Genomic DNA, 15,895 nt, shown 5'->3' with positions numbered 1-15,895 from the left:
ACGTAAGCCAGATGCACAAGGTGACACATATGTTTGGAGTTCCTTTGAAGTGGCTAGAGGCCCTAGTGTGCTCATTCTACCTCTATCTGCCTCTTTCACTTTCCCTCTTCCTCCTTCCCTCTATCTCTAATAAATAAAATACTTTCTTTGAAACTAAAAGGGGAAAGGGGGAAACCAGCAGAGTACAGGAATTCCCCTATCTCTGCTTCCTGATCCACACAGATGTGACCAGACTTGGTCATCATGCCTTCCCCACCATCATGGACTGCGCTCTCAAATCATGAGCCCAAACAAATCCTGCCTCTCTGAAGTTGCTTTTGGTCAGATATTGGTCACTGTAACAAGAAAAATCATTACTAGGAGATGTGAAGCCCAGGTCAACATTACTCAAACTTTAGTCAAGGACATTCACATATTCCATATAATACTATTATTTTCCTCAAACTTTACATTTATTTTTAAATGTTCACAACTTTGTTTCAATATGTTTATTCTAAAAGAGATTTTTAAGAGCCTATCTTCATTCTAGTATCCTGTCCATATTGTTGATATCTATTATGTCTTACAATTAACTGACACTGGTCCAGGTTAGGAGCTGCATATGAGACAGGTCATGTGACATTTGTATTTCTGAGTCTGAGTGACCTCACATAGCATGATTATTTTCCAAGTCCCTCCATTTTCCTGCAAATCTGATTATTTTATTTTTCCTTGCCACTGAGTAGAATTCCATTGTGTATGTGCCCCACGCCTTCATTAACCATTCATTTGTTGATGGACATCTGGGCTGATTCCAGTTCCTGGCCATTGTAAACAGAGCAGCAATAAAAATGGTTGAGCAGCCGGGCGTGGTGGTGCATGCCTTTAATCCCAGCACTTGGGAGGCAGAGGTAGGTAGATCGCCGTGAGTTCGAGGACACCCTGAGACTACATAGTGAGTTCCAGGTCAGCCTGGACTAGGGTGAGAGCCTACCTCGAAAAAACAAACAAAAAAGGTTGAGCAGATGTCTCTATGGTACATAATAGAGTCTTTAGGGTATGTGCCCAAAAGAGGGAGATAGCTGGTAGTAGCCAGCAGGAGGCTGATGAAGGAGGTTGAAAGCGCTGCAAATGTGGGGTGAAAAAAAACTTCCTAACATCCAGGCTAAGGGAGCTAATTTATTGACTTGGCAAGGGCTTAATCTCCTGACTATACTGCATAGGATCTGGGGACCTTTAGAATTGAAGTCGCTTGTCAAGCAGAGTATCCTTTCAAGCGACCAAAAGTTACATCTTACAAAAAAAAAAAGAGAGAGAGCAAGCCGGGTATGGTGGTGCATGCCTTTAATCCCAGTACTCAGGAGGCAGAGGTAGGAGGATCACCATGAGTTCGAGGCCACCCTGAGACTCCATAGTGAATTCCAGGTCAGCCTGGGCCAGAGTGAGACCCTACCTCAGGAAAAAGAAAAAAAAGAAGAAGTATTTTAAAATTGTATTTTTCTTTATTTGCAGGGAGGGAGAGAAAGAGAGAAACGAATGGGCATCCCAGGGCCTCTGGCTGCTTCCAATGAGCTTCAGATACATGTGCCACTTTGTGCATCTGGCTTTCTGTGAACATTGGGGAATTGGACCCTGGGCTGTCAGGCTTTGCAAACAAGTACCTTTAACTGTTGAACCATCTCTCCAACCCCCCCTAAAACGTTTTAGTTTATTGAGAGAGAGAGAGAGAGAGAGAAAGAGAGAGAGAGCAAGCATGCCAGGGCCTTCAGCCACTGCAAACAAGTTCCATATGCATGTGTCTCCTTGTGGTGCATGTGTGACATTGCATGCTTGTGTCACTGTGTATCTGGCTACGTGGGACCTGAAGATTCGAACATGAATTCTTAGGTTTACAGGAAAATGCCTTAAACTCTAAGCCATCTCTCCAGCCCCTCAAATGTATTCTTATTTATTAATTTGAGAGAGTTTGGGAGGAGAGAGAGAGAATGGGCATACCAGAGCCTCTTGTACCATGTTGTTCGCTAAGCAAATATTTTTAACCTCTGAACTATCTTGCCAATCCCTAAAGGTCACATTTTAACTAAAAATCTGTCACCCAAATATTGATGAAAAGGAGCAGCTATGCTTACTGGTAATTAATGTTGACCAGGTCATTGTTCCAGTCCCTCATAGCACTGGTGAACAACCCTCACCCTCTTTGGGCTGACCCAGATAGAGACTATGCTTAAGAGGCTGAGATATTGCTCAGTAGTTGAACATACTTGCTTGCAAAGCCTGCCAGCTCAGGTTCAATGCCCCAGTCCCCACGTAAAGTCAGACACACAAAATGGCGCATGTATCTGGAGTCCATTAGCAGCAGCAAGAGGCCCTGGTATGCCCATACTATCTTGCTCCCTCTCTCAAATAAATAAAATTTAAAATTTTTAAAAATTCTCTTTTTATTAAATTTTATTTATTTGAGAGAGAGAGAGAGAGGCAGAGACAAAGACAGTGAGTATGGGCATGCCACAGCTTCCTGCCTCTGCAAAGGAACTCCAGATGCATGCACCACTTAGTGCATCTGGCTTTACATGGGTACTGGGAAATTGAACTTGGGTCCTTAGGCTTTGCAGGCAAGCACCTTAACCATTGAGTCATCTCTTAAAAAGTTCTCTTAAGGATGAGAGAAAATCTGTCAGAAATCTGGAGAGTTTACAAAGAACTATGGGGGGAAAACAGCCTGTGGACTAGAATCTGCCATGAGTTATTCCAGCAAGTGTGAGCAGAGACCCTGAGCAGAGCACTCAGACCCCACAAAGCAGGCCTCTGTAGAGAACTGACATGAGCCACCGCCTGGTGTTTGCTTGTTTTGCTTGTCACAGTCACTAAGTTTCTACAGTTTTCTTAATTAAAAGTGGTCTAGGCAACTTGTAGAGAAAGGATTAAAATCTCAGACAGAGCTAGAGAGATGGCTTGGTGGTAAAGGTGCTTGCATACAAAGCCTAAGGACTGACATTCAACTCTCCAGGTCCCATGTAAGCCAGACACACAGCGACACAAGCATGTAAGGTCACACGTGTGCACATGGGGACGCACGCAGCTGGAGCTCGGTAGCAGTGGCTGGAGGCCGTGGACCGCCAATCCTCTCACTCTCTCACGCGTGTACGTAAAAAAGGCCAGTCTCTTGGGCTTGCCTCGAAAAAAATATTTTAAAATTGTCAAACATAGTAATTCTGCCTTCTTTGTTTTTAAAATCACTGCTTCAGCCTAATAAAATAAAATGAAATAAAGTAAAATAAAATAAAATAAAAAATGGACAAAAGGTAAAGGAAACTTTCTGAGACAGCTCAGTAGGCAAAGCGCTTGTGTCATGAGCATGAGAACTTTAGTCTGAGCTCCAGGAACCACATAAAAAATGCCTGGCATGGTGATGTCAGCTCATAGTCTTAGAGACAGAAGGATCCATGGGGCTAACTGGCCAGCCAATCAAGTTTAACTGGTGAGTGGATTGAGAGACCCTGTCTCCCCTCCAAAAAAGGGTACATTGTGGAGTCCGACACCCGAAGTTGTCCTCTGTCTTCTGCATGCTTGTATACAAACATGCACATGTGCTTATATAAACACATACATACATGCATCAAAAATAATTATGAAGCCAGGTGTGGTGGCACACGCCTTTAATCCCAGCACTTGGGAGGCAGAGGTAGGAGGATTGCCGTGAGCTTGAGGCCACCCTGAGACTACATAGTGAATTCCAGGTCAGCCTGGGCTAGAGTGAGACCCTGCCTCATAAAACCAATATATATATTAAAATAAGACTTTCTGTCACTCCCATTAGGACTTTAATACAGTGAAATATTAGTGCTTAAAAGGCATACTGGGGGGCAGGAGAGATGGCTTAGTGGGTAAGGCGTTTGCCTGCAAAGCCAAAGGATCCCAGTTCAACTCTCCAGGCCCCACATAAGCCAGATGCACAAGGGGGCATATACATCTGGAGTTCGTTTGCAGTGGATGGAGACCCTGGTATGCCCATTCTCTTTCTCTCTCTCTCTCTCAAATATTTTTTTTTAAAGACATGCTGCTGGGCATGGTGGCACATGCCTTTATTCCCAGCACTCATGAGGCAAAGGTAGAAGGATCACCGTGAGTTCAAGGCCACGCTGAGAATACAGAGTGAATTCCAGGTCATCCTGGGCTAGAGTGAACCCCTACCTCGAAAAAACAAACAAAAAAAGACATGCTGTATCATGCTATATCATGCTTAGCACTGAAACATCTCTATGACACCTTCCAAGGCTCAGGGTCCATTGTGGAAGAGGTGGCAGAAAGAATGTAAGACTCAAAGGAAGGGTAGGACTGCTTACAATGCAATTGTCCAGACAGAAATTGGCCTTGATATCCATGACCTCACAGTGCCTAGCACTACCTTCACAAGACCCTCATAATAGGAGGAAAAGATGATGACATCAAAATAAAAGAGAGACTAATGGAGAGAGGGAGGGGATATGATAGAGTGTGGATTTGTGAAGGGGAAAGTCAGGGAGGGAAGGGAATTATCATGGGTTATTGTTTATAATAAAGGAAGTTGTCAATAAAAAAAGTTTTTAAAAAAGACATGCTATATCAACATACACACACACACACCTATCTGAACCTAAAAAGACATGAAAGAAATGTAACTGTATAATACTAAGTGAAAGGCCACTCTGGAAAGATTATGGACTGTATGGCTCCAACTATGTGACATTCTAAAAGAGGCCAAACTGTATAGCCAAGGAGTTTAGGAAGCAGTAGAATGAATAGAAGGCAGAACCCAGAGGATTTTTAAGACAGCCAAACTATTCTGTATGATACTCTAATGGTGGGTACAAGTCAGTAGACATTTGCCAAAACCCCAGAACAAAGCTGAGAGTGAACCCTAACCCTGACTGTGGACCCTGGGTGATAACAATGTGCCAGTATTGGCAACCAATGTACCTCCAGAGTAGATTTGGTGTGGTGGAGAGAAAGGGAAGGAGTAGATAAAACTCTGTACTTTCTGCTCAATGTTATTGTGAACATAGAACTTCACTAATGGGTAAAGACCACTGAAAATAACAGACACAAATGTAAGTGAAAGAAATCAAAAATTCTAGCTAGATATTGGCATATGTCCAAGGGCTCCAAGTCTGAAACCTTCTCTCTTTGTTTACAAAGGAGACTGACAGCATTAGGAAGGTGTTGAAGACATTACTCCTCTGAGATTTCTGTCCTGGACATGATTATAAGGCATGAGAGCAAACTGGAAAGGAACAATATCCTCACTGGTGGATCAATATTATTGAGCATCATGTCTGTCTGGGGGCGATCCATTCCATCCAAGAATCTCCAAAGCACTAGTTGAGGCATGACCCTGAAAGCACTACCTTGTGTTGCGTGTTGAGATTTCCGCTGCCACTTCCTCTACATGCTTGTCTGCACGCTTGGTCTGCTCCCGGCCTCCGAGGACCCAGAGACCAGCAAAGTGTCTTTTTGCACAATTGCTGCCAAGCTGAGAGCCATGCTTAATAAAGATCTACCAGGGACACGGCCATGATGGACATGGATAATGACAACGGCATTAGGAGTTCAGACCCAGGGGGAGAGGACAGAGTTCGGCTGAGTCAGGCCAGAAGCTCTGGGTCTAAACACACATTCTGGGGTTTTGCTGTTATCTAAGTGTGGCCTAAGAATGGCTGGTTTTCTGCGGTTCCAGTAAGAAAGGATAGTAGGAAAAGCTTGCTTGCTCAAAGTCCCTGGGCTACACTGGTCGAAGTGGATACGTGCTGCTCTAAGCCAGGAGCAGTTGTTGTGTGCTTGGGTCTTTAAAGCATGTCAGCTCCTCACAAGTGTCCTCACTCTGTACTGTACCCCTCTCTTGCCAATGATGAAATCTAAGACTAGAGAAGTTAAATAAATAGTTCAAGATCATCCACATCCACCAGGGAAGGGCCCCAAACAGGAATGAAATTGTGTTCTTTTTCCACCACAGCCTGTGTTTTCCATCATTTGGTAACAGAATGAGGAAAGGTGTTCTGGCCATGTGGTCTCGACCCAGCATAAGCGATCACTATGATTGCTAGGGCAAGCCTCAGCAGTATTTGCTTTATAGAATCAGAAAGTTAGATCAAATGGCTCTCAAGAGGTGGTCTGGATGTTCCATGTTTTGATTTTTCATATATATACACAGGTGCATGAACACACACACACACTCACACACATTTACCTTTTACCAAATATAGGCTGGAAACCAAAGATAGTGTGATTTACATGGTAGGGACATGTACCAGAAGGCAGGGGAAAAAGTCAACAAATGCTAAGCCCCTACTGCATGCAGAGCCTGAATTAGCCATGATGAGGGCTTCAAGAGAGTTCTGTGGATGTTGGTCCTCTTCAACACTATCCAAAGTGACCTTTCCATAAGAACATAATTTGGTCTGTTCTCGATAACCCTTACAAGCATCCTCATGAGGTTACTTAACTAGCTCAAGCCTGGGGCCTATGTGTCTTCTTACATAGGATAAGAGAGAACTCCTTGGAGCATAAAGTTGGGTGAAGCCTACATTTGCAAATTCTCCCCCCCCGCATGCCTTTTCCCCCTGTCATCTATGTATAATCTATTCAATTTTTGTCACAAAGCAGTCTCCCCTATGTACACTCGCTTTTGCTTTTCACATGTAAAGAAGGAAGTATCAAGTGTGCTCTATACGTAATATACAGGCACAGACCCTGGCTTACATGACACATCTTATGAGGGAGATGCCAGGCAGCTTGGGTTATACAATATTCACTTGCCAGCTCCTTTACATCCGGGCTCATTTCCAAGTTGGCTTCCTTCCCGGGAAACAAGAAGCAGTCGATCATCCCCACATTCCTTTGAGGATCTCCTCCCCCCTCCAGCCCAATTCCCTTCCCCCAGTTCACAGGGCACAGCTGGGCTTATCCGATATACCATGGTTTCCTTCCTTTGGAAACAATAGCCAAGAGACATTCCTAGTGATCTCCTCTCTTTGGCCAGGCTTTCTTGAAACCCATATTTCACAAGCTCCTGCCCTACCAGCTTTATTAAGTAACTCTTTATATGAGTGGCTGAGCTAGAAGCCATACCCAATAAATTTGCCAACCCACCCCAGACTGATATAGGCTGACAAGGGTAGGGTTGCTCCGGTGTGAACACTAAGGGGAGGATCAACAGACAATCAATCTGAGAACTGCTCCACAGCTGTCAAGACTCCAGGTGTTCTCCCCGCACCCCCCCCCCACACACACCCATTCCCAGTTCTATCTGCGAAAGAGAAGCAGACGCTCACTTGGCGTTTCATTCTGGGGCTTGTGTGAGCATGTGTGTGAATGGCAGTAATTGACAAATCCATGAACTTGCCAGGGGCCTGACGTGGGGTTTGAGCATCCTTATACTATCACCCAATAAACAATGAGAGCACTGGTGGGGTCTTGAATGAAGAAAGGGTCCTTGGGGTTTCCAGCTGAAGTAGGACCATGTCCGATGGAAAAAGAAGCTAAAAGGCAACAGTAGAAAAACTGAGGGTGGTGACTGGGTCCCTCCTTTTCTGGGATGACTCTGTATCTTTGGGTTCATAATGGCATAGTCGTCTGTTGGCTATGAAGGGCTTGCTCTCCTATCATGGTACATGCATGGTAAAATTCTCAATTGTAGCATGTAACTGCTGACAAATATCCACAGGACAAAGTCTATTCTTTGAAATCTTTTATTTTTTTAAAAAAATTTTATTTATTTATTTATGAGATCAAAAGAGGCAGATAGAGAGAGAGAGAGAATGGGCACGCCAGGGTCTAGCCACTGCATATGAATTCCAGACACATGTGCCCCCTTGTGCATCTGGCTTACGTGGGTCCTGGGGAATTGAACCCAGGTCCTTAGGCTTCACAGGCAAATATAGTAACTGCTAATCCATTTCCCCAGGCCCCTTTTGAAATCTTTTCTGAGGACATATTTGTATATACCATATAATCTGCATGCTGGGGCATGATTTCTTGGCATGAGATGAGCCCTTTAATTGGAAAAGAATGAGGGGACATTTCTTTTGGCTTCAATTAAAAATCTCTCTGGATCTGAGAACAATTTCATGTATGAAGTCCAATTCTCAAGCTCAGAAGGGATCCTGAAGGCCCCCTTTCAAAGTAGCCTATTAGCTATTCACTTAACCTTGGAATTTTATTTACTTTCTACTTTGACAATTTCATACATGTATATACTGTGTTTTTATTTTATTCCTCCTAATTACCCTCTCCTACCCCCTGCCCACTGACACCTTTCTACTTCCTCATTAATTCCCATTTTACCTTCATGTCTTTTTTAAATGCATTGAGTTAAATTTAGTTGCTTGCATGATCATGGGTAGAGGGTTTCTTACTATGGAATGTCTTTTCTAATTTTAATGGAATGTTCTTTGCAATATGAAAACATAAGTTGACCTCCATGGAGATCCCCTCACTGGCCAAGGTACTACCCTTTGTAGTCCTTCTTTTGTATAAAACACTTTCAGGGGCTGGAGAGATGGCTTAGCGGTTAAGCGCTTGCCTGTGAAGCCTAAGGACCCTGGTTCGAGGCTCGGTTCCCCAGGTCCCACGTTAGCCAGATGCACAAGGGGGTGCACGTGTCTGGAGTTCGTTTGCAGTGGCTGGAAGCCCTGGCGCGCCCACTCTCTCTCTCTCCCTCTATCTGTCTTTCTCTCTGTGTCTGACGCTCTCAAATAAATAAATAAAATAAATAATATAAAAAAAAACAAAAAAAAACCACTTTCAGTATTTGATGTCAGTGAGTGGTTTTCTCTGGAAGGTTCTCTTTCTCCTAATTTCCCTGCTTGTGGATCTGCCCACTTGATGAGCAAATATTCCAACAGTTACTTATAGAACATGAAGCAGGTTCCAGGCCCTGGATTGAGAACTGCTGATCCATCCAGTAAGGAATAATTACTGAAATCCAGGGATCTTATAGTTCCTTTGCAATGCCTCCCTTGGTTCCAAAGTCCATATCTATCCCCTCTTCAGGCACACTTGACCACAAGAAAGGCATCTTCAGGGTCAAGGAACCACGCCCCTCTTCTGGAATACACTTTGGAATTACTGCCTAGACAGCCATGAGCCAGCTCCCAGGACCTTCAGAGTTCTCTTCGTCAGGTTCCTAAACTTCCCTATGATGGCAAAGAAATGGGGCAAGAATGGTTCAGAGGATGAAATGGATAGGACTTGGGTAAGGCAACTGGAGGATCCACTTGGGGGCATCCCAAGTCTCTTGATGTAGGACGCAGTCAGTGATGGAAAGAGAATCAGAATGCTTTGTGGGTATTCCCTTTTGGCCAGCACAGAATTCGGATGAATCTAAAAGTCCCAAGTTCAACCCTGTCCTCCAGGTTATTTTAAAGGCACATTTGTCATAGTGGGAGGACAAAACAATTGTATCAGCAGTTTGTTAATTGGTCTTATGCTTGTAAATATGTTTGCCTATGATACATGAGGCTCTGCTTAATAATATTTCTCTAGGACCTGTAATCTTAGGTGTGGATTTGTTCTTTGCGGAAACATGTTAATGGAACACAAAGAAAGGCGAAAGTCAAAGAGTAATACCTAGAAGAATAAGTATGCCATCTGGTCCTAAGATGTTCTATTTCATCTCCATTCCCAGGGTTTCCATTGCATGTTGGTGTCTCCAGGCTCCCCTGAACCCTGCAAAAAGCCTTTATCCCACTCTCCAGTGACCCACCACACTGACTGAAACATTTCACACACTATTCTTGTTCCCTCTGAACACAGAGCTGTGTGCAGGCAGCCCCAGAAGAACAAGAAAGGCAGTCAAGGCTGTGAAATCCATCCAGACCTGTTTCCTGTGTCCAATTAGGTGCAAAGCAGGGTCTCCTCCCCTCCCCCACTCTGGATTGCCAAGGTGAATAGCTTCCTGAGACCCACTACCCACCTCCAGGCACTCCGCGGCTGCCCAGCCTGCCAGGTGGCGGCTGCATCTCTTTGAAAAGGTTGTGTGTGTCTCACATCTCCTCTGCTTCTTTCTATCTAACTTCAGCCTTTCAGCCTCCATCTATTTCTTCTCACTTGATCTTCCACAGCCACAGAGGAGCCTTCCCTAACTAATTGGGGGGAAAGGTAGAACCTCACCCCCTGCACACCTTTCTCTCTGAATAGGCACCCAACCCACTAGCTGCTTTTAAACTTGCCTCTCTTTCTTGTACTGGTATTAATGAAATTTGCGAGGCTCGCTCGCTGCCTGGGTGCTCTTGATCTCTGTCAGCTCCTGTGATGTCTGGGTTAGATTGCGGCATCCTGGAGGACAGGGCCACATCTAATGTGTCTCCAGACCCTGCTCGACAGAGCAGCAGCCATCGGTTGGTGCTTAATAAAGACTTTGGTGGTGGAAACAGAGGACTATCACTCTTTACCCGGGACATTGTAAGTGCCCTCCACGACGGCAGCCAGCCCTCCTGCCAGCCTGTGAGCTGGAGCTCACTTTCCAGCAAAGCAGGAGGAGCCCTCTCTTGTATTTGAGAGACTAGTAACAATAATGAGACAGTCACAGCACTACGTTTGTCATGTTCGCCGATGTGACGCTCAGAATAATGCCACGAAGCAGACGCTATCATCATTTTACAAATGAGGAATGTAAGCCAGGTGTGGTGGCGCACGCCTTGAATCCCAGCCTCCTGGAGGCAGAGGTAGGAGGATCGCTGTGAGTTCAAGACCACCCTGAGACTACATAGTGAATTCCGGGGTCAGCCTGGGCTACAGTGAGACCCTACCTCGAAAAAAAAAATAAATAAAACAAACAAACAAACAAAAGGAATGTAAGGAATGTAGGCACATAGAGGCTGTGTGACTTGGTTATCCCTTCAGTTACAGCCGTCTGGCTGTGAGGACTTCAGCTTACCCACCAGGTACTGTTCCTCAAGGTAGACCAGGGTCACTTCGACCACAAATAGAGAGCAAGGGCGATGGCAGAAGGCCCCTGCCTGACTCTCTCATGGGTCCTTGACCACGGTCCTAGATGAACCAATGGCTACCCAGGAACTTTCCAGCATGGAGTCAAGTGGGTTTTCAAAGCACTTGGTTCATACCTCGTCCCTCTTTTTCCTCACGTCTTCTCTTCTGTTGCTCAAATGTGCTACGCCTGCTCAGTGTATGTGCGTGTGTGTGTGTGTGTGTGTGTGTGTGTGTGTGTGTGTCTGCGTGTGTTGTTTCCTCCTCCTGAAATACTCTTCCCCACACCTGTGCCTTGCTGCCTCCTTCTCATCATTTAGGTGCCAGCTCGGATGGACCAGCTGTTCCCATCTACCCTATCTAAGGTGGCTGTACCTGGTCCATCTCCTCCCTTCCATTCATGACTAATTCCTTTTCCTCTTTGGGTTTGTCTCACTTGGTTTCATCATGGCACTCCATGTGATCTGAAATCACCTTGGTTATTGATGAGTTCACAGATCTACTTGTGTCCCCACTGGAAGGGTCAGCATCAAGACAGCAGGGACCTCATCTGTTTTGTTCACTTCTGGACACTTGGGACTGGGAATAGCATCTGGCACACTGTAGATTCCTAATAAGCACTTGTTAAACAGAAGCATGAATGAATGGAAAGATGCAAAGTCTTTTGTAAAAAAAAAAAAAAAAAATCTGCAAACATGAAACTAGCTGGGTCTTCCTGTTGTCATGTATGCAAGCTCCTTGTAGGAAGAGACCAAACATGTGTTTTTGTCAGTCTTTCTTAGCTCCTGGAGTAATATCAAATGACTGGGATGGTGTGTGGCAGGGGAGAGTTTTAGTTCCTTTGTTTGGATGGGGGAAAGACCAAGACATTTCAGCTATTCAAATTGCAGACTGCTTCCTCTCCAGGACCTGCTATAGACAACTGCTGGACAGCTCTCTCCCTGAACAAAGACTGAAATGCAGAGAAATCCCCACCTGGCCACCACTCCTCCCTCTCCTTCTCTGTCACTGTCTTTCTTCCTCCTCTAGAGTTCCCACTCTTTCCTTTGTCTTCCTTCCTTCCTGAAATGCTGTGAAGAAAAGTGAGGGAAATACGTTCTCCACATCCAACATGACACTCACATTTCTCTTATTACCACTATAAAACAATCAAACTAAAACCTTTTGGCTGTGGCACAAAGTACCCCCCCCCCATACATAGCAATCATATGCAAGAAATACCTGATTTGATCCAATCTTAATACAGACACGGCTCCCAGCACTCACTCCCACATGACAAGAAAACTCATTCTTTATTGGTGTTATTTTTTTTTTTATTCAAAGCTTCATTCATACACACAGCAAAAATGATGAGCAACAGCAAATAATAGTAAGGAAAGTCCCCAACCTTTGACCAGACCTTGTACCATAAGAAGTCATGTCACAATGTTACTAATGATCCCTCTCTTTTTCTTTTTCTTTTTAAATAAAGTACAGCTTTCCCTCCAAGATCAAAATCTCTTACAAGGTATTTTCACACTTGTCCTCTTCTGGCCTCTCTTGTAAGGAAAGGCTATGGACAGAAAATGGTATCTCATGGAAGCTGGAAAAGCCCAGAGGCACAATGCTATTTGAAGAAGCTCATGCAGCGAGTGAAAGATTATCCCAGGACACATTCCAAGTCCTGCTGTTTTCTAGAGACAAGAGAAGTCTTGTCAGAAGGCACTGGAGCAGCAGCTCCTGCCACAGACATACCTGAACCAGCCCATGTGGGAGGAGAAAGAGTGGAGAAATTAGGAAAGTAAAGCAGTCTTTTTTTTTTTTTGAAAAGCTAAGGCTCCTGGTTGGGAAGAGATCCTGACCCGGAGCACCCCAAGGAGAGGCACACTTTTGCTATTAGCCCTCCCTTGTACAACTCCCCCGCTGCCACACCCAGAACCCAGTATTGGCAGAGGAGCAGAGGGCCAAAAGAAGCCTAGTGAGAAAGCAACCTGAGCTTCCTCCCCCACCAGAAGTTCTCAACTGTGAGCAACCTTTCACAGGCTGTTTCGGGGAATCATGGTCATAGGAAGGAGTATCTCAGCTCACAGCCTCTCAAAGATATTTATTCACCCTGAGACCTTTACCATCTCCTCTCAGGTGCTGGTTCCTGAAATGGTCTGCCCATTCAGAACTAGGAGGAAACAGTGAATGAAGAGATCAGCTGAGCCTGCATCCCACAAAAGGAGCATCAACAGGGCGGGTCAAGAGTACCAGTGTGCCATCCTACTGCCCTGCCACTTGCTCAAGGAGTACCCAGAATCTTCTCTCTAATTCAAGAAACTGCTAAAGAAGTGACTTGTGAACTCAGAGCCCTGCCCACGTCACTGAATATTCCTTGCATACATCAGTAAGCAGATATGATTTGGGGGTAAGCCTTTTCTAAGTGGAGCTCTTTGGAAAGTGGTTTCATAATCCACAATGCTTGAAGGATGGGCACATCTATCCAGAACTGCACACACGAGATTGTAAGTGCAGTAGTAGAGAGGAGAAGTGTTTGGGAAGAACTGAGTGGGTGGAGCAGAGAGAGAACCTGCCAGCCTGGAAAAGGTTCTGTTCCATCCCCTACCCTGCATGGGGAAAGCTGAAGGGACACTCTACACGAATGTACTTCAGTCCTGGGAAGTGGAATGGATGTGTCAAGATTCCCTACTCCCTTCTCAACACCCCTTTTACTCTCACTGTGGACCACTTGGTTTCAACATAGGAAAATGCTGATGCTCCCTGGTGGTCTAGTGGTTAGGGTTCAGTGCTCTCAGCATAGGAAAATGTGAAACTGCCAAAAAGAGTCTTAGTGAACTAAGGTAGTCTCAAAGTAGGAAGGAAAAAAAAAAAAAAAACAAAAAACAAAAAACAGCCTTACTGCATTTCAACCTATGAGAATAGAGAAGAAGAAAAAGACCTTGGCACAATTTCAGAAAGGGAAGAAGTTTGAATGTAGAGCTGAAGATGGACTGGGGAAAATTTTATTAACAAAAATATCAGCTAAAAGTAAAAGGCCGGGCATGGTGGTGCACGCCTTTAATCCCAGCACTCGGGAGGCAGGGGTAGGAGGATCGCTGTGAGTTCAAGGCCACCCTGAGAATGCAGAGTGAAATCCAGGTCAGCCTGGGCTACAGTGAGACCCTGCCTTGAAAAACCACACAAAAAAAGTATATTTTAGCAAAAAGCATGAATGGGCCTCCAACCAGCTTCATGTCCTTGTTCTAGAATTTCTATTCTGGGGGTGTTTATGGAAGTTTTGGATGGAATCTAAGAGACTAGCATTGGAAGGAAAAGTCAAAATCTAGAGTACAACCAAGCAACCAAACGGGCTTCCCCAGGTGCCAGCCACTTATCCGACAAGTTTCATCCCAAGCAACACCATTGAGAAGCTCTAAAAACTTCAGCTCTTGACATTAGCAATAGCATAATGGTTCCCTAGGGCCAGCAGGTGAGTGCCCACGTGCAAGACTTGGAGATTCCGCAGGGAAGCGGTAGTAGGGGAAAGGAGACTCACCTGTTCTGGTCCCTGGAAACAGATGCGGCAGAGAGGAGTCCTCATACCACTGTCCAAGCTGCTTCCCAGCGAGTAGCGGTCTTCGGCCTTCTCCTTGCAGAAGTCATCGGAGGAGGCACTGCTGAGCAGCGAGGCAGGTGGGTCTGAGGCAGGGCCACCCCAGTCATCTTCCACAGAAGACGGTGGTGGAGGTGGCAGAGGAGGGGTCTCCCTGCCCACTACTTCTCGGGGCCCCCTCCAGCCTGCCCACCCTCCGGCACCCAGAGCCGGGAGGGTATTGTTGTTGGCGGCCAAACCGGGGAGGTGGGGGTCACCGTGCATGGGCAGGGGCGCTGGAGGGGGGCGCCGCAGGAAGAAAACCTTCAGGTCATTGAAGAGCATGCGGCAGCGGCACTTGAGGAGACCCTGGTGGCGCAACATCTGGGGGGCTGGGACGCACAGTGCACACAGGAAACAGCAGCACCAGAGGAGCCCCCTCAGGATCATCAGCACGTGCCCAGCAGAAGCGGGGAGCCCCGAGAGGGGCAGCCGGAGTCTTTGAAGAGGTGAATAGGGTGGGGCTTGGGGTCCACAGTGTTTCTGTGTTAGAGAAAGAATCTCTCCTCTCACTCTTCGTACAATCCTTTCCAAGCGGCAAAGAAATTGCTCCCAGGGCTGACAACTGTGAATCAGTGATTCTGAACCCTTCCTGGAAAATGCAAAATAAAAAAAAAAAAAAAGTTTTCCTTGCCCTGGCAGCCCCACCCCAACCTCAGACTTAGCTTATGGTGTCTCCTTTCTGTCTTTGACCCCCAGGACACTGGTAGAAATAAGGCAGCAGCAGGAGGACTGAGGGCGGGCTGCTAGAGACTTGGGATTGATGGCTAATTGTTAAAACTTGCCCAGGAAAGGCTTCCTTGAGTTCTTCAAATCTCTAGACTGTGGTAAATCTCCTTTTTCTTTTTAATCAAAGGGTGAAGATTATAAATCAAATTTGGAGCAGCTCGAGTGGTTTAGGGAAAAACCAGCTCAGAGAAGAACTGAGAACTGCATGGGAGAGAGAAAAGGCAGGTTTCCTCAGGTAGCAGGAGACTGGGGGAAGGGAAGGGAAGGCGGGGGAGGAGGGGAGGTTGGGAGAAGTTGTAATTCTCTAGGGCAGAAAATTGGGGCAATTGACCCCCGGAAGCACCAGAGTTGCTTTGAAGAGAGCAGTCGGGCTGGAGGAAAATGGGCCGCGGGGTCGGTTGGGCGGAGGGCTTGCGCTTTGCCTGTGCAGCCAAAAGGCTACACGCAAAAGGGGAAGGCCAGGTATCAAATGGAGCTGGGATATAGGGCACGGGGTGGGGGCAGGAAAGGAAGGGCAACAAGGTGCTTGACCCTGACAAGCTGCCTACTTCCTGCTCCTAAGATCCTGGCAAGGAAAAGGGTGTGTGCGCGCGGGCAGGGGGATAGTAGAGC

The 15,895-nt window shown here is 45.9% G+C and overlaps 1 protein-coding gene across 1 annotated transcript in view; it reads right to left on the bottom strand.

The window, feature by feature from the left end:
- Positions 1–15,895, bottom strand: part of Marchf4 (membrane associated ring-CH-type finger 4) — a 138,714-nt gene that overhangs the window by 121,789 nt on the left and 1,030 nt on the right. Inside the window, exon 2 of the mRNA XM_045148485.1 lies at positions 14,459–15,146. Coding sequence (XP_045004420.1) covers positions 14,459–15,146 — 688 coding nt within the window. The remainder of the gene's footprint in view (positions 1–14,458; positions 15,147–15,895) is intronic.

This window comes from Jaculus jaculus, chromosome 4 (assembly GCF_020740685.1).
Source record: "Jaculus jaculus isolate mJacJac1 chromosome 4, mJacJac1.mat.Y.cur, whole genome shotgun sequence".
Lineage (NCBI taxonomy): Eukaryota > Metazoa > Chordata > Mammalia > Rodentia > Dipodidae > Jaculus > Jaculus jaculus.
The sequence above is the reverse complement of the archived record's forward strand: the minus strand, read 5'-3'. Positions and strand labels throughout refer to the sequence as shown.